At 45.2% G+C, this 22,646-nt stretch overlaps 1 protein-coding gene across 3 annotated transcripts; it reads right to left on the reverse strand.

Annotated features, from left to right (window-relative positions):
* Positions 1–6,353: 6,353 nt before the first annotated feature.
* Positions 6,354–22,520, reverse strand: LOC129168229 (retinal guanylyl cyclase 2-like). 3 transcript variants are annotated; one of them, XM_054753246.1, is made up of 24 exons: positions 21,405–22,520; positions 20,332–20,579; positions 20,008–20,238; positions 19,074–19,229; positions 18,386–18,528; positions 15,509–15,664; positions 14,886–15,035; positions 14,400–14,616; positions 14,177–14,249; positions 13,877–13,961; positions 13,467–13,583; positions 13,306–13,389; positions 12,613–12,789; positions 12,394–12,547; positions 12,155–12,298; positions 11,927–12,075; positions 11,622–11,785; positions 8,706–8,829; positions 8,571–8,639; positions 8,273–8,447; positions 7,699–7,797; positions 7,527–7,612; positions 7,221–7,306; positions 6,354–7,045 (listed from the first exon to the last, which is right to left on the reverse strand). In XM_054753246.1, the coding sequence occupies exons 2-24, from the start codon at positions 20,570–20,572 to the stop codon at positions 6,958–6,960; spliced, it is 3,168 nt and encodes a 1,055-aa protein (XP_054609221.1). In that variant the 5' UTR covers positions 20,573–20,579; positions 21,405–22,520; the 3' UTR covers positions 6,354–6,957. The 3 variants fall into 3 exon arrangements, with proteins under 3 accessions (XP_054609221.1, XP_054609222.1, XP_054609223.1); XM_054753247.1 differs by having other exon boundaries at positions 20,332–20,450; positions 21,405–21,441; XM_054753248.1 differs by lacking the exons at positions 20,008–20,238; positions 20,332–20,579.
* Between the last annotated feature and the right edge of the window lie 126 nt (positions 22,521–22,646).

The raw sequence follows: 22,646 nt of genomic DNA on the forward strand, positions 1-22,646 counted from the left end.
CCGAGGGGTCGATTTTCACCCGTTTCGACAGTGCCGGCACTGTCGCGAAATCGCATTTTTTCAAGTTGCTGAAACGACACTTTTCCGCCCCGGGAGGTGGGCCAAACCCCCCAAACATTCATCGGGGGTCCCGGCAGGACCCAAAGATGGCAAAAAACCCAACTTTTCTGATGGGTCGATTTTCACCCGTTTCGACAGTGCCGGCACTGTCGCGAAAACGCATTTTTCAAGTTTTTTCAAGTTGCTGAAACGACACTTTTCCGCCCCGGGAGGTGAGCCAAACCCCCCAGACATTCATCGGGGGTCCCGGCAGGACCCAAAGATGGCAAAAAAACCAACTTTTCCGAGGGGTCGATTTTCACCCGTTTCGACTGTCGCGAAATTGCATTTTTTCAAGTTTTTTCAAGTTGCTGAAACGACACTTTTCCACCCCGGGAGGTGGGCCAAACCCCCCAAACATTCATCGGGGGTCCCGGCAGGACCCAAAGATGGCAAAAAAACCAACTTTTCCGAGGGGTCGATTTTCACCCGTTTCGACTGTCGCGAAATTGCATTTTTTCAAGTTTTTTCAAGTTGCTGAAACGACACTTTTCCACCCCGGGAGGTGGGCCAAACCCCCCAAACATTCATCGGGGGTCCCGGCAGGACCCAACGATGGCAAAAAACCCAACTTTTCCGAGGTGTCGATTTTCACCCGTTTCGACAGTGCCGGCACTGTCGTGAAATCGCATTTTTTCAAGTTTCTGAAACGACACTTTTCCGCCCCGGGAGGTGGGCCAAACCCCCCAAACATTCATCGGGGGTCCCGGCAGGACCCAAAGATGGCAAAAAACCCAACTTTTCTGATGGGTCGATTTTCACCCGTTTCGACTGTGCCGGCACTGTCGCGAAAACGCATTTTTTCAAGTTTTTTCAAGTTGCTGAAACGACACTTTTCCGCCCCGGGAGGTGGGCCAAACCCCCCAAACATTCATCGGGGGTCCCGGCAGGACCCAACGATGGCAAAAAACCCAACTTTTCCGAGGTGTCGATTTTCACCCGTTTCGACAGTGCCGGCACTGTCGCGAAAACGCATTTTTTCAAGTTTTTTCAAGTTGCTGAAACGACACTTTTCCACCCCGGGAGGTGGGCCAAACCCCCCAAACATTCATCGGGGGTCCCGGCAGGACCCAACGATGGCAAAAAACCCAACTTTTCCGAGGTGTCGATTTTCACCCGTTTCGACAGTGCCGGGTGAAATCGCATTTATTCAAGTTTGCTGAAACGACACTTTTCCGCCTCGGGAGGTGGGCCAGACCCCCCAAACATTCATCGGGGGTCCCGGCAGGACCCAAAGATGGCAAAAAAACCAACTTTTCCGAGGGGTCGATTTTCACCCGTTTTGACAGTGACAGCACTGTCGCAAAATCGCATTTTTTCAAGTTGCTGAAACGACACTTTTCCGCCCCGGGAGGTGGGCCAAACCCCCCAAACATTCATCGGGGGTCCCGGCAGGACACAAAGATGCCAAAAAACCCAACTTTTCCGAGGGGTCGATTTTCACCCGTTTCGACAGTGCCGGCACTGTCGCGAAAACGCATTTTTTCAAGTTGCTGAAACGACACTTTTCCGACCCGGGAGGTGGGCCAGACCCCCCAAACATTCATCGGGGGTCCCGGCAGGACCCAAAGATGGCAAAAAACCCAACTTTTCCGAGGGGTCGATTTTCACCCGTTTTGACAGTGCCGGCACTGTCGCAAAATCGCATTTTTTCAAGTTGCTGAAACGACACTTTTCCGCCCCGGGAGGTGGGCCAAACCCCCCAAACATTCATGGGGGTCCCGGCAGGACCCAAAGATGGCAAAAAACCCAACTTTTCTGATGGGTCGATTTTCACCCGATTTTCACCCGTTTCGACTGTCGCGAAATCGCATTTTTTCAAGTTTTTTCAAGTTGCTGAAACAACACTTTTCCGCCCCGGGAGGTGGGCCAAACCCCCCAAACATTCATCGGGGGTCCCGGCAGGACACAAAGATGGCAAAAACCCCAACTTTTCCGAGGGGTCGATTTTCACCCGTTTCGACAGTGCCGGCACTGTCGCGAAATCGCATTTTTTCAAGTTGCTGAAACGACACTTTTCCGCCCCGGGAGGTGGGCCAAACCCCCCAAACATTCATCGGGGGTCCCGGCAGGACCCAAAGATGGCAAAAAACCCAACTTTTCTGATGGGTCGATTTTCACCCGTTTCGACAGTGCCGGCACTGTCGCGAAAACGCATTTTTTCAAGTTTTTTCAAGTTGCTGAAACGACACTTTTCCGCCCCGGGAGGTGAGCCAAACCCCCCAGACATTCATCGGGGGTCCCGGCAGGACCCAAAGATGGCAAAAAAACCAACTTTTCCGAGGGGTCGATTTTCACCCGTTTCGACTGTCGCGAAATTGCATTTTTTCAAGTTTTTTCAAGTTGCTGAAACGACACTTTTCCACCCCGGGAGGTGGGCCAAACCCCCCAAACATTCATCGGGGGTCCCGGCAGGACCCAACGATGGCAAAAAACCCAACTTTTCCGAGGTGTCGATTTTCACCCGTTTCGACAGTGCCGGCACTGTCGTGAAATCGCATTTTTTCAAGTTTCTGAAACGACACTTTTCCGCCCCGGGAGGTGGGCCAAACCCCCCAAACATTCATCGGGGGTCCCGGCAGGACCCAAAGATGGCAAAAAACCCAACTTTTCTGATGGGTCGATTTTCACCCGTTTCGACTGTGCCGGCACTGTCGCGAAAACGCATTTTTTCAAGTTTTTTCAAGTTGCTGAAACGACACTTTTCCGCCCCGGGAGGTGGGCCAAACCCCCCAAACTTTTATCGGGGGTCCCGGCAGGACACAAAGATGGCAAAAAACCCACCTTTTCCGAGGGGTCGATTTTCACCCGTTTCGACAGTGCCGGCATTGTCGTGAAATCGCATTTTTTCAAATTGCTGAAACGACAATTTTTCCGCCCCGGGAGGTGGGCCAAACCCCCCAAACATTCATCGGGGGTCCCGGCAGGACCCAACGATGGCAAAAAACCCAACTTTTCTGATGGGTCGATTTTCACCCGTTTCGACAGTGCCGGCACTGTCGCGAAAACGCATTTTTTCAAGTTTTTTCAAGTTGCTGAAACGACACTTTTCCGACCCGGGAGGTGGGCCAAACCCCCCAACCATTTATCGGGGGTCCCGGCAGGACCCAAAGATGGCAAAAACCCCAACTTTTCCGAGGGGTCGATTTTCACCCGTTTCGACAGTGCCGGCACTGTCGCGAAAACGCATTTCTTCAAGTTTTTTCAAGTTGCTGAAACGACACTTTTCCGACCCGGGAGGTGGGCCAAACCCCCCAAACATTCATCGGGGGTCCCGGCAGGAACCAAAGATGGCAAAAAACCCAACTTTTCCGAGGTGTCGATTTTCACCCGTTTCGACAGTGCCGCACTGTCGCGAAATCGCATTTTTTCAAGTTTTTTCAAGTTGCTAAAACGACACCTTTCAGACCCGGGAGTTAGGTCAAACCCCCCAAACATTCATCGGGGGTCCCGGCAGGACCCAAAGATGGCAAAAAAACCAACTTTTCCGAGGGGTCGATTTTCACCCGTTTCGACTGTCGCGAAATTGCATTTTTTCAAGTTTTTTCAAGTTGCTGAAACGACACTTTTCCGCCCCGGGAGGTGGGCCAAACCCCCCAAACATTCATCGGGGGTCCCGGCAGGACCCAACGATGGCAAAAAACCCAACTTTTCCGAGGTGTCGATTTTCACCCGTTTCGACAGTGCCGGCACTGTCGCGAAAACGCATTTTTTCAAGTTTTTTCAAGTTGCTGAAACGACACTTTTCCACCCCGGGAGGTGGGCCAAACCCCCCAAACATTCATCGGGGGTCCCGGCAGGACCCAACGATGGCAAAAAACCCAACTTTTCCGAGGTGTCGATTTTCACCCGTTTCGACAGTGCCGGGTGAAATCGCATTTATTCAAGTTTGCTGAAACGACACTTTTCCGCCTCGGGAGGTGGGCCAGACCCCCCAAACATTCATCGGGGGTCCCGGCAGGACCCAAAGATGGCAAAAAAACCAACTTTTCCGAGGGGTCGATTTTCACCCGTTTTGACAGTGACAGCACTGTCGCAAAATCGCATTTTTTCAAGTTGCTGAAACGACACTTTTCCGCCCCGGGAGGTGGGCCAAACCCCCCAAACATTCATCGGGGGTCCCGGCAGGACACAAAGATGCCAAAAAACCCAACTTTTCCGAGGGGTCGATTTTCACCCGTTTCGACAGTGCCGGCACTGTCGCGAAAACGCATTTTTTCAAGTTGCTGAAACGACACTTTTCCGACCCGGGAGGTGGGCCAGACCCCCCAAACATTCATCGGGGGTCCCGGCAGGACCCAAAGATGGCAAAAAACCCAACTTTTCCGAGGGGTCGATTTTCACCCGTTTTGACAGTGCCGGCACTGTCGCAAAATCGCATTTTTTCAAGTTGCTGAAACGACACTTTTCCGCCCCGGGAGGTGGGCCAAACCCCCCAAACATTCATGGGGGTCCCGGCAGGACCCAAAGATGGCAAAAAACCCAACTTTTCTGATGGGTCGATTTTCACCCGATTTTCACCCGTTTCGACTGTCGCGAAATCGCATTTTTTCAAGTTTTTTCAAGTTGCTGAAACAACACTTTTCCGCCCCGGGAGGTGGGCCAAACCCCCCAAACATTCATCGGGGGTCCCGGCAGGACACAAAGATGGCAAAAACCCCAACTTTTCCGAGGGGTCGATTTTCACCCGTTTCGACAGTGCCGGCACTGTCGCGAAATCGCATTTTTTCAAGTTGCTGAAACGACACTTTTCCGCCCCGGGAGGTGGGCCAAACCCCCCAAACATTCATCGGGGGTCCCGGCAGGACCCAAAGATGGCAAAAAACCCAACTTTTCTGATGGGTCGATTTTCACCCGTTTCGACAGTGCCGGCACTGTCGCGAAAACGCATTTTTTCAAGTTTTTTCAAGTTGCTGAAACGACACTTTTCCGCCCCGGGAGGTGAGCCAAACCCCCCAGACATTCATCGGGGGTCCCGGCAGGACCCAAAGATGGCAAAAAAACCAACTTTTCCGAGGGGTCGATTTTCACCCGTTTCGACTGTCGCGAAATTGCATTTTTTCAAGTTTTTTCAAGTTGCTGAAACGACACTTTTCCACCCCGGGAGGTGGGCCAAACCCCCCAAACATTCATCGGGGGTCCCGGCAGGACCCAACGATGGCAAAAAACCCAACTTTTCCGAGGTGTCGATTTTCACCCGTTTCGACAGTGCCGGCACTGTCGTGAAATCGCATTTTTTCAAGTTTCTGAAACGACACTTTTCCGCCCCGGGAGGTGGGCCAAACCCCCCAAACATTCATCGGGGGTCCCGGCAGGACCCAAAGATGGCAAAAAACCCAACTTTTCTGATGGGTCGATTTTCACCCGTTTCGACTGTGCCGGCACTGTCGCGAAAACGCATTTTTTCAAGTTTTTTCAAGTTGCTGAAACGACACTTTTCCGCCCCGGGAGGTGGGCCAAACCCCCCAAACTTTTATCGGGGGTCCCGGCAGGACACAAAGATGGCAAAAAACCCACCTTTTCCGAGGGGTCGATTTTCACCCGTTTCGACAGTGCCGGCATTGTCGTGAAATCGCATTTTTTCAAATTGCTGAAACGACAATTTTTCCGCCCCGGGAGGTGGGCCAAACCCCCCAAACATTCATCGGGGGTCCCGGCAGGACCCAACGATGGCAAAAAACCCAACTTTTCTGATGGGTCGATTTTCACCCGTTTCGACAGTGCCGGCACTGTCGCGAAAACGCATTTTTTCAAGTTTTTTCAAGTTGCTGAAACGACACTTTTCCGACCCGGGAGGTGGGCCAAACCCCCCAACCATTTATCGGGGGTCCCGGCAGGACCCAAAGATGGCAAAAACCCCAACTTTTCCGAGGGGTCGATTTTCACCCGTTTCGACAGTGCCGGCACTGTCGCGAAAACGCATTTCTTCAAGTTTTTTCAAGTTGCTGAAACGACACTTTTCCGACCCGGGAGGTGGGCCAAACCCCCCAAACATTCATCGGGGGTCCCGGCAGGAACCAAAGATGGCAAAAAACCCAACTTTTCCGAGGTGTCGATTTTCACCCGTTTCGACAGTGCCGCACTGTCGCGAAATCGCATTTTTTCAAGTTTTTTCAAGTTGCTAAAACGACACCTTTCAGACCCGGGAGTTAGGTCAAACCCCCCAAACATTCATCGGGGGTCCCGGCAGGACCCAAAGATGGCAAAAAACCCAACTGGAGAGTACCAGCAACAACAAAGTCAAGAAAGGCAGCTTTTATTGCGTTTACATGCTACAGTTAACTTCGTTTCACATTTGTGTGACATTTAAGAAAAATGAGATGCCACTATAACCATCACTTTGTCACTACAATTACAAGTGAATCTTTTTACGTCAGAATATTAACAGTGATGAACACATTTTTATTCCTGTATGACCATGAAGAATATTACAATGACTTAGTTACTTAAAACATTGCCTCTAATGTTAATAACGGTTTTATGATGGCAACAGCTTGACCGTGGAACGCATTATTTCTATCGCTATTGTTTGCAGTGGGAAAATTCCTTTGGAATGCAAACAAGGTGGAGGTTGACCTACATCCTGGAATGGACTGTGTTCAACATTTGAGAAGTTTTACTGTAGATACACAGAACCACTAACTCAGTAAAAAGCACCTATTAAGATCATGCGCTGAAAAATATCATTTAAATGCAACACATTTCACTATTGCAAGAACCACAAGAGGCACAAACAGTGATCAGGAAGCCTAATATGCACGTGGAATTTTTGATTTTTGTTTTGTTTTGTTTTGTTTTTTTATATTTACATCGCAAACGTGGAGGTAGTGTGTATGTGTGTATGTCCATTGGCAACGTCTATTTCTTCATTTTCTTCTGTCTGTCCAGAAACTTCTGTCTTCTTTCAACTGGGATTTCATCAAGGCTGATACCATGGTTGCTGGCCCTAAAACACACACCGGCGTACAAATCACGTTAGCAAGAAGGAAAAATGGCCAAATATTTCTGGAAGTACCTGCACTGACTCACCTTTAGCCATGCTATAAATTGTTTGATTAACTTTGTGTGTGTGTGTGTGTGTGTGTGTGTGTGTGTGTGTGTGCGTGCGCATGCGTCCTTACCCGCCCATGAGGTCTGGAGGGATGGGTAGAGGTTTATTGAAGTCGTCTCTCCCCACCAGCCAGTAGGTGTCCTCTGAACCTTTCACCTAAAACCACAGCTCAAGTTATTGTCTCACTTGATTACTGTTTAACACTTCAAATTGGCTTGCTTCAGATTTGTGTGTCATTTAACGCGTCATCTTTCAAAAGGCTGCACACATATTAGCCGCAAACCAATCTGGGGACAAAAAAGAAACTGTGTCCTTCACGTCTCTAGATTTCTTCCACGACATAACGGACTCAAATGAGTTAAGTTATTGCGGGTACCTGAGCTTTTCTGATCTCCATGTGGTAACCCAGTTTGAGACTCGTCAGAACCTTCACTGTACTCAGACTGATGTGGATTCTGTAGGCTACAAAGTACAAAACCAGACTGTTCAATATTGTGCAAGTACGCCGTCGCGTTATTGGATGGACTTTTCCTGTTTTTTCCACGTACGAAGTCCGCTGGATTCCATAAGAGAAGCTGTGGTCACAGTGTCTCCAAACAGACAGTACCTGGGCATCGTGAGACCCACCACACCTGCCACAACTGGACCTGGGGACACATTTTTCGCATCGATTAACATTTCGGCACACTGGGATGTCTGTGTGCAACACAGCAGCTCATCACTAAGACGAGGCAACTCTTTGGAAAAAAATAAAACCTGTTTCCCCCTATCATGAGTATTAGAAGATGGTTTTATTTTATTTTATATAGCTCACAACAGAAGTCATTTTGTATTGATTTCTGTTGTGAAATGTTATTGTGGAGGAGCGATTGCAAAACAGCCTGTTGCGTTGCGCGCATGCACTTGTTTGTTTTACACGCAGCGCACGTACATGTGTGCGCCCCAAATGGAACTTGTGATTGCACTGCTTTCTGCTACGCTGTGCATGTGTGCGCTTGTTTGTCTCACTGATAGTCAAAGCTGTGACGCTCGGGGAAACACTGAAAAGCCAACTCAAAATGCTAACAAAGTTAGCAATTTGGTCATGTATTTGTTATCGATAATGTGCGTGTGTGTGTGTACCAGAGTGAAGTCCTATTCGTATCTTCACTTTAATTTCCGGCATGTGTTTGATCTTGAACGCTCCAATGGAGTGCAGGATATCCAGCGACATGTTGGACACTTCAGCTGCATGCCGATTTCCATTCCTGTTGGGAACGCCGGACGCCACCATGTAAGCATCACCAATTGTTTCGACCTGCACACAGCAACAATTAGTTTGGTCCCATTTGTTGCCCAGTAAACACACAACACTTTGTACTTCCTGGAGTCATTCCATATGGTACTATTTGATCCTGCGTGGAAGTTGAAAGAAGCCTACCTTGTAGACATCATGAGAAGCAATGATGGCATCAAACATGGTGTAAAGGTCATTCAGCAGGTCCACGACCTACACACACACGATGCACACAATGTGACATGAATATGATGGCTGTGGGACTTGAGTAGTTTGTACCTCAATGGGTTCACTGAGAGCAGAGATGGTTGTGAATCCAACAATGTCGCTGAAGTAAAGAGTGCAATCGGCGTAATGTTCCGGTCGAACTGGCTTCCCTTTCTTAAGAGCCTGAGCCACGGACCTGAAACAATTGTTACCCATGTTTACAAGAAATAAATGCAACTTTCGTCTTGATATTTCTAGAGCTCTTGGGTTTGTTTATTGGAGCTAAGACGCTGACTCTGCATTTCGGCCGTACCCCACCAGAGGGCGCCGTTTCTCTCCTATCAATATCTCCAGTAGATTTGTCAAGTTGTGATTCAAATGTCAAGTGTCTCATATCCACGCAGTGATGTTAGTGGCTTGACATTTGTTTAGTGCATGGGTCACATAACTTTTCAAGGCCAAACAAAATAATTCAAAGTACAGCCAGACACAAAACATAGCCGTGTCTTATAATTCAATGAAATGAAAGTTGTTGCAATGCATTGTTGCTTTTACTCACGAGGATGAGAGACATAATAATTTCATGTACTGTATGTCTTGACTACAATGACAATAACGCTTCTGTAAATCATGCAGGGCATGCAAAGCCCGCGTGACCACAACAGCACGGTGTGCTAACAAAGTAGCAAGGGGAAAAGGAGTGATGTCGGCAGTGTGGCAGTGTTTTTTTTTTCAAAGTCTGAAAAAGAGGTTGTAGCCGAGTGCAATACTTGTCATGCACATGTTTCCTGTGTTGGCACACACGACCGGGAAAAATTAGTACGACCAATCCCACAAGAGCCTAAAGCAGGCGTGTCAAGCTCGTGCCATGGAGGGCCGAGACACTGCAGGTTTTCTTTCCAGCCGGTCACTAAAGCAGGTGATTTTAATGATCAACACCTTCACTTTGAGGGAAGGAGCTCATCAATTAAATCACCTGCTGAAGAAACTGGTTGGAGAGAAAACCTGCAGCGTCTCGGCCCTCCAGGGCACCAGTTTGACACATGTGGCCTAAAGCATCACAAAAAAACAACATGTGAATTTTCGCAAGACCACGGCTCCCCTTTAAACATCCAACATTTGCAAAGCTTGAGAGACGTTGAAAAGTTGAAAAAAATGTGACTGTCACAGAAAAGAGGCAGCCCCAGTCAGTGGAGAGGAATGTCGGCTTTAAACGCTTCACTGAGCACCTCAAGCCTCGCTACATAATACCTACCTGCCACCACATTGTCCATAAATCTATACCCCTGAAGTAAATGGGTCAGTTTTTCTCATACCTACTGTTGCGGACTATTGTTCAATGTTTGAATAATATCCCTTGATCAAGGGATGAGCTGGTCCACATAGAAAGGTTGTTGACATAGGCAGGACTGACTGAATAGAGTTCCACTGTACGCTGTTTAAATTAAACCTACAGTAATCCCTTGTTTATCGCAGTTAAATGGATTCAGACCGACAGTGATAAGTGAATTTCCACAAAGTAGAATTCCATCTTTATGAATGGAATATTTTTGTAGTTATGGCATAGAAAACGTGCTTCTGATCTTCTCTAGACATGATTAACACCGATATAGTCACTTTTACGTTTGTATTACCTAATATAGTCGATATAATCAGAGAAAATAAGACATTTAAGACAGTTTACCTTGTAGAGGAGCAGAATCGATGGCGGACAGGAAGTGACGTCGGGGGTTCAGAGATGAGTTTTAGCTTGTTGTGGGCTATCGCCACAACAGTAACCTGTGTTATTATGATTATGATTATTATGTTGTTATTATTGTGCCTGTTGTGAGATAATTTAAACCTGCAATAAAAGCCTTTGTTCCATCAAGTCTGGTGCCTCTCACACTGAACAATTACTGACATCAATCAGCAGTACATCTACACCTGAAAGCTACCAATCACTCTTTTCAGGACAGCGAGGTAAAGATTTTGGCCAAAGAAAACAGATGGTTTGAAAGAGGAGTAAAGGAAGCTATTTTTGTCAAACAACAGAACCCATCATTGAATCGGAATGGTGGTTTGAGGTTTAATTTGGACCCTGTGTTCAGCAGGTTACTGAGACCAAAACCCACAGCTCTTAGTCTTGCAAATGAGGTGAAGGCAGGGCCGAGCCAGAACAATAGATGCTAACAAGCCAGTATCAGAGTCGTTCATACCCAATTCAGGGAGCGACACTTCCCTTTTATCGTAGGTGTGAATAACAGGATAGGATTATACCACTGCTCCGCCCAGGTTTAGTGTAACGAACCAATAGGAGGAGGGTGTTGGCACACCAATTCCGCCCACTCTTACTGTATTTAAGGCCTAAGCTACCAGCACTTATTAGTTTGCTGACGAAGCTCTTCGGATGAGGAGCGAAACGTCCGACACCTTCTACACAGAAGTACAGATGACGTCTCAAGAAGCCTTTTCCTCTACTGACATCTAGTGACCAATGTAGAATACTACATTCACAAGTTGAATGGTGGTGGTGAATGGCTTATAGTGTATTTGTTTTTTAGTTCATTTAGCCATTTTTATGCTTGAAAATGCCGAATTTGGGGGGAAAAAAAACGTACAATTTGCTTAAATATGCATATTTTTCAACTAATAATAGGCCATAGTCAACCACAAAACAGCGGTCATTTATTAATTACGTTTTGAAAAAACGCAACAGAGCGAGGGAGCGATGTTAGAGCAGCAAAGTAGCGAGGGATGACTGTATACACACTATACATACAACTACACTAATGATCATTATTGAGGAAGATTTTGTCCAACAAGTCACCCTTTCGTATGACTCTGCAGCGAAGGAATGCTCGCTGTATACGCACGTAAACACACAGTATAGGTATATCTGCTTGACTGTTAGTGGGTAAAAACACTGCTGGTGCTCATCACCAAAAGGCACAAAGTAAAAATGTTAAGTATGTTCGGAAATATGTTAAGTGTTCAGATGTGTCTTACTTTGGAAGCAGTTGTCCTATGAGCTTCTCTGTCTTGTTTCTCTCCACCTCAAGTTCATCAGTTCTTTCACGGATGAGATCTTCCAGGTTCGAACTATATTGCTCCAACATTCGTAACATGGAGTCAATAATGTTTGCTCTCTTCCCTCTGTTGATGCCTCGAAACTGCAGCGACACAGCAACACAACAGTGTCTTTCACTTTCTTTTGCGTCTTTAACGTATTGTCAGCTCTCCCCGTGTGCCTGCAGCTGTCCTACGTGAGTGCGTCCTGGGAGTGTTTCATTGCATTTCATCTGGTCAGTCACCTGTTTGAAAATGTCGTCGAAGCTCGGCCTCTTGGCATGATCTTCATTCCAACATTCATTCATCAGATTGAGACATTCGGCTGGAGCTTCATCCACCGAAACAATCGGTCGGCAAAGGGGAGGTGGCTGCATCAGCCTCTCCAAGATTTCTGTGGGACAGTCCAGGAGACGCAATTCAGGACAACTGTGGTCCAGCAGCACACATTTTATGATGGAGGACATCCTCACCCTCAGCAGGCATGTCCATCATAGCATAGGGTGGCGTTCGTGATATCACTTCCTGTATGATGATGGAGAAACTGTACACATCCCCAGCCTTCGACCCTCCTCTGACTGGACACCTCAAAAGCTCAGGAGCAGTCCACAGCAGGTCTGGCGGACGAGTGCCGACACAATACACAAAAACACCCAAAGTTTAAACGTCCTCTATCAGATTTGGATCTGTGAATGGGCAGAAACGTCCTCACCTTGCGAGTCCTCAGGAAGTTTGAGTCTCTCTGAGTGAAGGATCATGTGAAGTCCATAATCACTGATCTTCAGAACAAAGCGTCCATCAACCAGACAGTTTGTGGACTTCAGTCGACCATGACTTAAACCCCGTAGATGGAGATGCTTCATCCCCTGAAAGACACCCGTCGGTCGTGGTTAGCGTCAGGAATTGAACAAATAATGTTGTTCACTTTCACCTTGATGAGGTCCATCAATAGAGACGACTTGAACATCCAGTCCAACCTCATCTCGCTATCAGCTAAAAGGTCTGCCAGGCTGCCACGAGGGCAGTGTTCAACCACGAGAGCAAAGATCCCCGAGTCCACAAACATTCCCAAGTAGAGGTTCAAATTTTCATGTCGCATTTCTCTTAACTGGAAAGACAGAAAATCTGATGTCTGACACTCAACTGGCAAAGCACCTTTTTAAGATCTTTTTCACATGCGAGAAAGCAAATGCAGTCCCAACATGGATGACACCACAAGAACAAAGAATGACACAAGAATTGATTCAAAACATAAATACAGTGGAACCCACTTATGACGTCGACATAAGCGGTTGTCGGAATAATCAAAAACTAAACGAGCCATTGCTTGCACACTGACTTGTGACTTTGGCCAGAGACATAAGGAGAACGGACTAATAAGGGATTTTTCAATTGACATGGTTTTCCTCCATTTTTGGATATTGTTATTTAGATTCTTCTGTTTCCTGATCTTTAGTACTCTTATATAAGAGAACTGGTGTGGGAATTTCGTTGTATGGTCTGACTACGACGACGATAAAGCTTTCGTACATGTGCAACACAAGTGGGACCGACTTAAGCCGGTTCCGCTGTACGACTCTTCCTCAACTAATCAACTGAGTCACGTGAGGATTCTCTGTCATACGTTGCTGAAGAGTTTCCGTGTGTTTTGATTGACGGCTGCAATTGTCCTTCCTCCTGGGATCTTCTTCAGCCAAACCCAGTCACCCTGTGAACGGCACAGCCAATCAGAGTACACACGTCCAATCAAACCACCAGTCAGAAACGTGTATGTGTTTTTTGTACCTCCAGTATTCCAATATTTGAGCTCTCGGGTGTTGTCAATATATAGCTTCTGGCAATCGAGCGGAATGGAGTTTTAATTTCAAGAAGACTCCTCATGATTGACTCGTCGTTCAGCTTCTAGGAAAACCATCGCAAAAGCAGCGCGTGTATGATGTACTGTACTGACGTTAAACAAGAACGCACTTGTAGGTACAGTATAATTCATGTGTACAACCAGTGAGAATGAAATGCTCTACTACAAGCAGCTTTCTTCCATTCCAAGCTATTATGTTGATGATGTGCTAATGTAATACTGAAGGTCAAAGGCAGTTTAGTTTTAACAGTGCAACTAGTTTGCAATTTCGCTTTTTCTTCTTAGGATAGCGCCACATATGAAACAACAAATCACGGTGACATCGTTGCCATCAGACCTTCCTGCTGACTTGAGTGTCGATGAAGACGATGTCATCCAACGTCAGAATGAGTTTTGTCATGGTCTCCGCCATCCTGCGCTTCCTGAGCAAACATATAGTAATTCAATCAATTACTTAGACTTAACTAAGCACAACGGGCAGCTGTATAGTAGTAGTAAAGTATAGTAATATGTAGTAATGTGTGTTGGTGTGTATATAATACACATACACTTCACACTCAACAAAAATATAAACGCAACACTTGCTCCCCTCTATCGTGAGCTGAACTCAAAAGATCTAAAAGTTGTTCTGGTTTACCTGATCCAAAAGAAAACTCCAATCAGAAGGCAGATGAATATGAAGACAAAGGCGGCCATCACAGTATCTGTGTCTACAGGGGAAAAAATACCTTCATGGATAAATGCACTCACTGAATGCACAGAAAGTTTTATTATGTGCTGGGGCTAGTTTAACGCTGTTTCACACTGTTTCAGGTAGGTCAGTACAGTACTACACTGATCACCACAAGGTGACACATCACCTCCACAAGCCTCATCAGGGTTGAACCAACAGGAAGCGGCACTCGGGGGTTTTCCTCCCGGGAAGACGAAGGAGCGACTCAGCTGTCTCACGTGGCTAATAGATCCGTCAGTATGTGTTGGAGCGAGCGTGTGTGTCGGCACGAGTCGAGCCCCATCACTGTCCAACACCACGTATGTGGCCTGCAAACCACTGCCGTCTCTACCGCCATGCAACACCTGGTGGTGATCACACCTGAGCGTTATTTACTGCCACAACCATTTTTTGTCAGTTTTGACATTGTCCCGTCTATTAGTTTGTTGTCTTTTCTGACTGTCACCAGAGACATTTTATTATATACAATTGTTCATGAATTTGTATCAGTTTCAAAGTGACAAAGCAAACCAAAATTAGAACAAAAGGTTTTGTTAAATTATATCCTTGCAGTATGAACCAGGTGTTTTATACTCAAAGTTAATTCGCATTTGATCTTTGAAATATTACTGACCTGATTAAAACCCTGGTAGTCAAAGCCTCCATCTGATTGGACCAATTGGTCACCTGTCACCCAACGTCCCCCGCCTGCCTGACGACGCTCCTCTACAGCCTTAGCAACGAAGTAAACCATGTTGAAGATGGTCCCAAAGAGTGGAGACACCTGTTGACAATTAGTCCCATTGAAAACTACTTATATATACACTCAACAAAAATATAAACGCAACACTTTTGTTTTTGAGATGAACTCAAAGATCTAATAAAACTTTTTCCACATACACAATATCAACATTTCTCTCAAATATTGTTCACAAATCTGTGATAGTGAGCACTTCTCCTTTGCTGAGATAATCCACCCCACCTCACAGGTGTGCCACATCAAGGTGCTGATTAGACACCATGATTAGTGCACAGGTGTGCCTTAGGCTGCCCACAATAAAAGGCCACTCTGAAATGTGTATGTTCAGTTTCTTGTATTCAAACTTTTTTTGGTATAATTAAGGTATGAGGGTGGGTGAAGATTTACCTTGACATGTTTCGACTGTCACCAAAGACTTACTATCATTCTATATTCATACTTTCTATGCACATTTGCTCCATGTATGCGTTTGTCACTTTTTTTTTTTTTTTTTTTACCTCTGTTGCTGCCACCGCAGATCTGATCTCTCGGTTCATTTGAGCCTGACGAAAAGCTTGGTAGAAATTCTGATCAGATGCCATGGTGACGGTCAGAACGGAACTGTAGGCATGACGAAGTTGCGTGCTATTGGTCAGTTGGGGGAACACCATGTCCTTGTGGGAAAAAGAAAGCAGAAAGTTTTGTCTTAAAGGAAATGTTGAGTTTAATGAGTAAGCTAACTGAAACTGCTTTTGTCACCCTCAAAGTTCCTAAGCCCCCCTGAATGTTTTTTATTTCAAAAGTTCGCATTATTTCAACATTTCACATTTCAAAACTGCCAAAATTGTGCACAAAACAAACAACAACAGGCGAGCAAAGAACGTACAACAATTTTTTTCTCAACAAAAGAAAAATACAACCTTAGGGGAAAAAGTAAATCTAAAACATGGAATGGACTCAAATAATGTACTACCATGAGACAGATTAAGAAACAGCACAAGTATATGGTGGTAACAAAGCATAATGAAGAACGACTGCTGTGTCTGATATCATTATTGTGCATCCATCATTAATATCTCATATTTCATCTCAATAAGGCACATTGTCAAGATAGCATACAATATAATCTCTGTATAATCCCATGGATTTGCGTTTTGTGGGCTTGTTTCCCTAGTGGTCCATCCATCCATCTATCACTCTTCTTATCTGAGGTCGGGTCGCGGGGGGCATCCTGACCAGATGCCCAAGCCACCTCATCTGGCTCCTCTCAATGCGAAGGGGCAGCGGTTCTAATCCGAGCGTCGATGAAGCCAGCAGGACCACATCATCTTGCAAAAAACAGAGACCCAATCCTGCAGTCACCAAACCGGAACCCCTCAAGGCCCTACTATATAAAAGTAATGAACAGAATCAGTGACAAAGGGCAGCACTGGGTCCGATTTATTGCCAGCAATGCGAACCCAACTCTGACACCGGTCATACAGGGAACAAACCGCTTGAATTAGGTGGTCCAGTACCCCATATCCCCGGCGTACTCCCCACAGAATTCCTCGAGAAACACTGTCGAATGCCTCTCGCTGCTGGCAATGCCAGAGTGGAATAATATCCCTTGTGGTTCCTTGTTTAATTGTTTTTCTGTTCTCAGAAACGTTGCTTTCACGTTCGCGTTCCTGTTGTTTGGCAGCGAGGTTTGGTCCTCCGTCCATGGGTATTTCGCATCCCAGTGATCTGATGCATGTTTGTCTTGTTTTACGTAGGTAAGGCCCTTCTTGATCACTTCAAGTTCTCTTTCCTCAAGCAAAGTTATTGCTTTCCCTCCTGGTCGGGAACTTCCACAGAAGCATCCTCTACACTTGGGCTCACATGCTGCTCCAATACGATCCCACTTTTTGATGAGTGCTGTTCTTGTCTTGTTCTTGTCTCAACTTGTTCTCTACATTTAACAGAAGCTGCCCTCATTGATCTACCAAAGCACGTTTCAAAGTAAAGTGCGGGCATTTGTATGTCTTCAGGCAAATCTGGGTGTGTGCCACCTACTATTTTCCATAACGGATGTTCCCAAAACGGATGATCCCACTTTTTGATGAGTGCTGTTCTTGTCTTGTTCTTGTCTCAACTTGTTCTCTACATTTAACAGAAGCTGCCCTCATTGATCTACCAAAGCACGTTTCAAAGTAAAGTGCGGGCATTTGTATGTCTTCAGGCAAATCTGGGTGTGTGCCACCTACTATTTTCCATAACGGATGTTCCCAAAAAACAAAGAGATCTTCTGGTGGTCTTCATTGGACGTGGAGCTTAAGAAAAACAACTTCTTTGTCACCAATTAGCAGTTCAATTTCCTCTTATTTCTTCCTGTTGAACATCCGGGAAGAAGTTTCAGTTCTTCGATTTTCAATGATATTGTGAACTGGCAATTACATCAAGACCATAGAATATACTGCAAGTGTGTATGTTCCCATTCCTTTAGGAGTCTTGATTTGTAGCTTTTTTACTATACTTAATGTCCCCCACCCCATGCATGGATATTGTCACGTTGTTGCTTTTTAATGCTATTCTGTGAGCATCTTTGTGGGTGATGTAGTTTGTGTCTGGTCCAAGTTTTTTGCCCCTACTTGTAGCCACCTCTAGCAACATCAAAAGGACTGTTTTATTATCCTCTGTGTGTTCGATGGAAGTACTTTATTTGTTTTTAAAAGCTTTCTTAACTTCTTTTTATATTTCCATTTGAATATTGAGTCAAAAACGTTTTGAACTCTACTGTACAGGTTACAGTTTGACAAGCATTTAATCTGTTCACTGGTTGGACTGCCAGCTCTCTTTCCTTCTTTCAATGTCATTTTCCTTTCTTGGGCAGAGAAAGTAATGATGATCCCTTCTGCACTCATTGTTGCAGAGTTATGCATTATTGCAGTGCTTTTCTTCATCGTGGCATCTTAGGCAGGATTTGCAGGCCCCTATAATTTGCCACCGCAGTCTTCTTCTCATGCAGTCCAAGTCGACAAAATATCAGGAGAATGTCGGCTGGGTTGAGTCATGCCAATCAAAATTTTCAGATATTATGTTTGCTTGTCATCAAAGCTCACTTCTGGTCAGGGGTGGCGATGGGTCGGTGACGTCATCGTTTTCTAAAAACAGTGGTTCACTTGTCTACACGGAAACAGGTTTCAGGTTTTCGCACTCCAGAAGCCATTTTGAAAAAATAGCGTTCCTGAAACGCTTTGCCACCTATAACACAAAGCTTTGTCTTTAAATACAGCCTTTTTACAAAACAAAAAAAGTATCAAAATGGCCCCTGAATCCTTTGACTTTTCCTTAAGCGGCCCCCGGCGGAAAACGTTTGGACACCCCTGATGACTAAAAATGCTTGACAGTGCCATGTGGTTTCATTCAGTTACCTGGTAGGGCAGAGTATAGAGGAGGGCGTCGTATGGAATGAAGACGTAACCATCTGAGACCATCCCCATGTCCAGTGCAGCCAAAAGGAGCTTTCTCTGATCCTCCCCACCAACAAGAACAGAGCTCATGCACAATATCACCACTGTAAATAAAAACGACAAGCAACTTCAGGACTCTTCTAGGTCTTAAACATGAACTACAGACACTACCTTGCTTACCAACTAGTTACGTTCCACAAGTTCCTATTTGAATCTTCAAACTGTTCATAATCAAAAGTTGTTATTTTGCCACTTTTCTTTTATCATATTTCGATCAATATTTCTTAGCGCCTGTTGTCTCTCTGCCACTTCCTTTCTCCACTGTTGTTGAAACCCAAACCAAACTGACACTGTGGGGATTGTGCAGCATGGATACGGCAGAGTAGACTTTCAACATTGGTTGGCGGCAAAACTTGTACTACCCTGAAGGTACGCAACTCTTAAATTCAGACTTGTGTAATGAGAAGGAAAGAAAGAACGAAAATAATACGGCAGTCTGTTTGTATAGCCGACTGAGTGTTTGTAACTGGAATGTTCCCAAGTGGTGTAGCTTCTGTCAATGACGAATTAAAACTTTCAGTGCTAGAATGATTAGACTCAAATGTGATCTGTGAAGCCTGGACTGTTATTGAAGAACAGAAACACTGACCTTTGACCTTGTCTGCCTGTCTGATTGCTTCAAGTGCATGCTGAGCTCCGTCTCTGTTCTTGGTTTCCATGGCAACAACCGGACCAATGGGTAAGCCAAGCGCCCTGAGAGCAGAGGCCACTTCTTGTCCGGTGCTCCTCCAAATGTCGACCGGAGCTAATAGCAGAAGGGTGTAAAAAGGGCATAATTGATAATTGCTCCTATCTGAACATCTTCCAAAACATTTAACAGGAAAGTTTCCATACAAAACACCAGGGCTATTCAACTGACGGCCCATAAATTACATCACACTGGCCTTCGAGTTCAGTTCAAAACTGGGAGCAAGCAACGTCTTTGCAGCAGATTCCTAAAATCACAAGAACACTCCTGCCACATACGGAATCTATGATTAGGGTTTTTTTCAGTACATCCTACAAGTGCAGAGCACTCCTGTCATGGAGCACATTTTAAAGCCAAGTGTTTAGTTACTTACAAACAGCAAAGCACTCTTATCCTGTAGATCAGTGCTTCTCAACCTTTTTTCAGCCAAGTGCACCCCCAACAGAGAAAAGCATTTTTGGTTGAAAAAAGATGTTACTATATACAGTAAATAGCATATTTATTACTGTCCAAAGCAGTGCTCATCTATAATGGTACTGTTTCAATATCGCCGATCTTTTAATAGCGTAAACATTGCTTCTGTATTATTTCTCTATGACTGTACAGACTGTATGACTATATTAGCCATTTGATGAGGTGGAAAGAATGAATAAATAAAACAACTAAATAATAATGGTAAAGGGAGAACTCCAGCCGCCCTGTCCTTAGGTTTCTGCTAAATGTGGCTACCAGAACAATTGGGTTGAATAGCCCAGCTATACTAACCACACTGACAGCACCCACGCTAATTAAACCCCCATCACTTCACCGCACCCACGAAGGTGACATTCCTGACCTGAAATGACGCCAACATGTGCCCAGTGAAAGAACCTGAGAACACTGAACAGAACTCTGCTTGGTGGCGTGATAGGCGGGAGGTTTGGCCAGTCAGCATCCAGGCAGCCGGGCGATGCAAGCCCCACCTCCCAGTGTTGAGCCAATAAAGAGGCAGCATGACAAAGCATGGGATTAAAGGGTCCAATGTAGGCGTGGCCGTAACCTTCCATGTCACCAAGTTCTGACAAAGCTGAAAAATCAATCAAGGAGAACTTTTTTGAAACATCATTACTTGGCAAACATTTAAACTATGTTGATTGACATCCTTTACTGTTGAACAAACCTTTGGAAGTGGAACAGTCCTCATCCAGCAGTTTGACATCATACCAATAGCCTCTGCTCAGACTGCTGTCACTCCGTAACCTTGACAGTGCCAAGTTAGCTGCTGCCGTTGGCATTGCCCTGGAGAACATCGGATCACAGGACCAGGGACCAATCAGAGCCAACTTGAAGGTAGCAGTCCAAACCTCTGCAATACTTAGCAACCACAAACACACCCCCAGAAACCACCTGGGCAGCATCATTGTCACTCTGTAAATCAAACAGAAACACCCCAAAACATCAAATGGAACACATAATGGTGCTGTGTGTGTAATCCTGGTTTCAGGGTTATTTTTACTTGGCAGCTTTACAGGATTAAACACCTCGACTCAGCAGTCAAGCCACCAGCACACGACTGCAAGCGCTAATGAATGTCAACCTGGTCATGTCTTCCCACATGAAAAAGTTGATGACTGATGCTGTCCTTTTGAGTTGACCAGTTGTAAAGTACTAACAAGGACAGTTCCTTCTACTGCCCGTCTATGATTCTTGCACTGGGCTTCCATGGTGGCAACAAAAGGAGACATTTACAGTCATTTAAAACAAAAGCCCCGCAAACTGTGAAACAAACTCTTAATTAATGGCAGCAAAATGTGAACCTTGGAATAAGGGTATCTTCCATACATACCACAGTCACAAATCACAGGACACAAATGTTCCTCAGTTAAACGAGAAAATACACTCAAATCGTAATATTCAGCAGCCATAATATCATACAATCATACACCGTCACAGCATTAATCAAAATAAATGTGCTTTTTTGCTGGACTTGTAAGGAACTTTACCAACTATGTCTAACTTCCTTCTTCATTTTCAAATTATAATAGTAAAAAAAAAAAAAAAAAATGTCCTACATAACTGAGAAATGTGGAGTGAAATAATTTCACTAATATTCACCAATATAAACAATACTCAAATACATTTTAACTTCTGATTCCTTTCAAATTTCTATCCTGACTGAACATTTTACATTTTATACATAAACAATCAAGCAACATGCAAAAGAATAAGCAGTAAAATCTATTTGCAATTTACCTTCGTCTCCGACCTTCATTTGTTCAGAAATCCAACAAACTGACGCTGAGTCAGGTGGAACGGCAGAAAGAGGCTTTGACTTTAATCCTGTTTAGTCAGTTGACATCTAATGAGAGGTTGATGGGCGGTTGGGGTTAGCTGAGCTGGGTAGCCAGAGCAGACATTAAAATTACAATTGAGCAAACAGTATGTTGCGTTCAATATGCATGTGCTTGTGCATTAGCAACTATGAAGTTATAAGTACTAACTTTTGCATTATGAATTCGGATCAGTTTCAAATTTGTGTTATGTTTTTAGCAGATGAGTCGTTCATCCCAATAGACTCTTTTCCAGTCTAGCTTTGACCCTCACACTGCTTCAGTGTTTCACTTTGAGATCTGATCTAATAATACAGATCTGGATTAGTTCCACTCTCCCAGCTGGTCTGAAGCCAGGAATAGAGGCAGGATTAGCCCAACCAGAAGAGGTCTTGAAGATACAAAGTGTTGTTCCCATTCTCTTCGGGCTTAGTCAAAATGACTCAGCTGCAGGAAAAATTTATACGTCCACCATATGCAATGCCAGACAGTACATGTACGTATGTTGAAAGTCCTACTGTTGAATTAAAAACACACTGAAGTTGTGGGCTAATAATATTGGTCCAGTTGGGAATCATAAAAAATTCGGAATATGTTTCCACTCCCATTCTATTAGGCCTTCACCCGCACCCTGCTTTGTTGCAAGGAATGGTAAGATGTGGCAATAGCAGGATAATTCAATAGAAGACTCAGACCTCAGATTCTTTGTGCATTATTTTTCTCAGTTTTGCAAAGTGTACCTAACCTATTCAAATAGTGGCTAGACAGCAATCAGACATGTATACAGATTGGTATCAGATACCAGGAGACAGGGCTTTACATGAGAAAAGCAGGACACAGAGGGTCAGCAACCTGGTACAAGTCAGTGGAGGGAATTCCTCTAAAATAACCACCTATAGGTTTTCCAACATTGCCTCGTGTTAGCGTCCCCCACCCAGGCAGAGTTCAGTTTGAGGCACTGCCCAAAGCCTTCAAGGAGACCAGATTTGCCATTTGGGACAACACAGTCAGAATCTTCCTCCCAACTGACCGCAATCAGCAGTACTGCGACATTCAACCAGGGATTCCAGGACAGAAGTTTGGGTCCCTTCTCTGCTAAAAACGTGGTGTTACGTGTTCCACTATTATGTTTATGGTGCTATGAAACACCCACGTCTAGGTCTCT

This window comes from Dunckerocampus dactyliophorus, chromosome 15 (genome assembly GCF_027744805.1).
Source record: "Dunckerocampus dactyliophorus isolate RoL2022-P2 chromosome 15, RoL_Ddac_1.1, whole genome shotgun sequence".
NCBI lineage: Eukaryota > Metazoa > Chordata > Actinopteri > Syngnathiformes > Syngnathidae > Dunckerocampus > Dunckerocampus dactyliophorus.

What these genes read in the sequence shown, in the direction of transcription:
- LOC129168229 (XM_054753246.1), bottom strand. Translation starts at nt 20,572, where the DNA reads ATGATGCTGCCCAGGTGGTTTCTGGGGGTGTGTTTGTGGTTGCTAAGT. An exon ending in ACATGTTGGCGTCATTTCAG is followed by an intron (nt 19,230 to 20,007) that starts GTCAGGAATGTC and finishes TTCTGCTATTAG; the next exon opens with CTCCGGTCGACATTTGGAGG. An exon ending in TCTATACTCTGCCCTACCAG is followed by an intron (nt 15,665 to 18,385) that starts GTAACTGAATGA and finishes TTTTCCCACAAG; the next exon opens with GACATGGTGTTCCCCCAACT.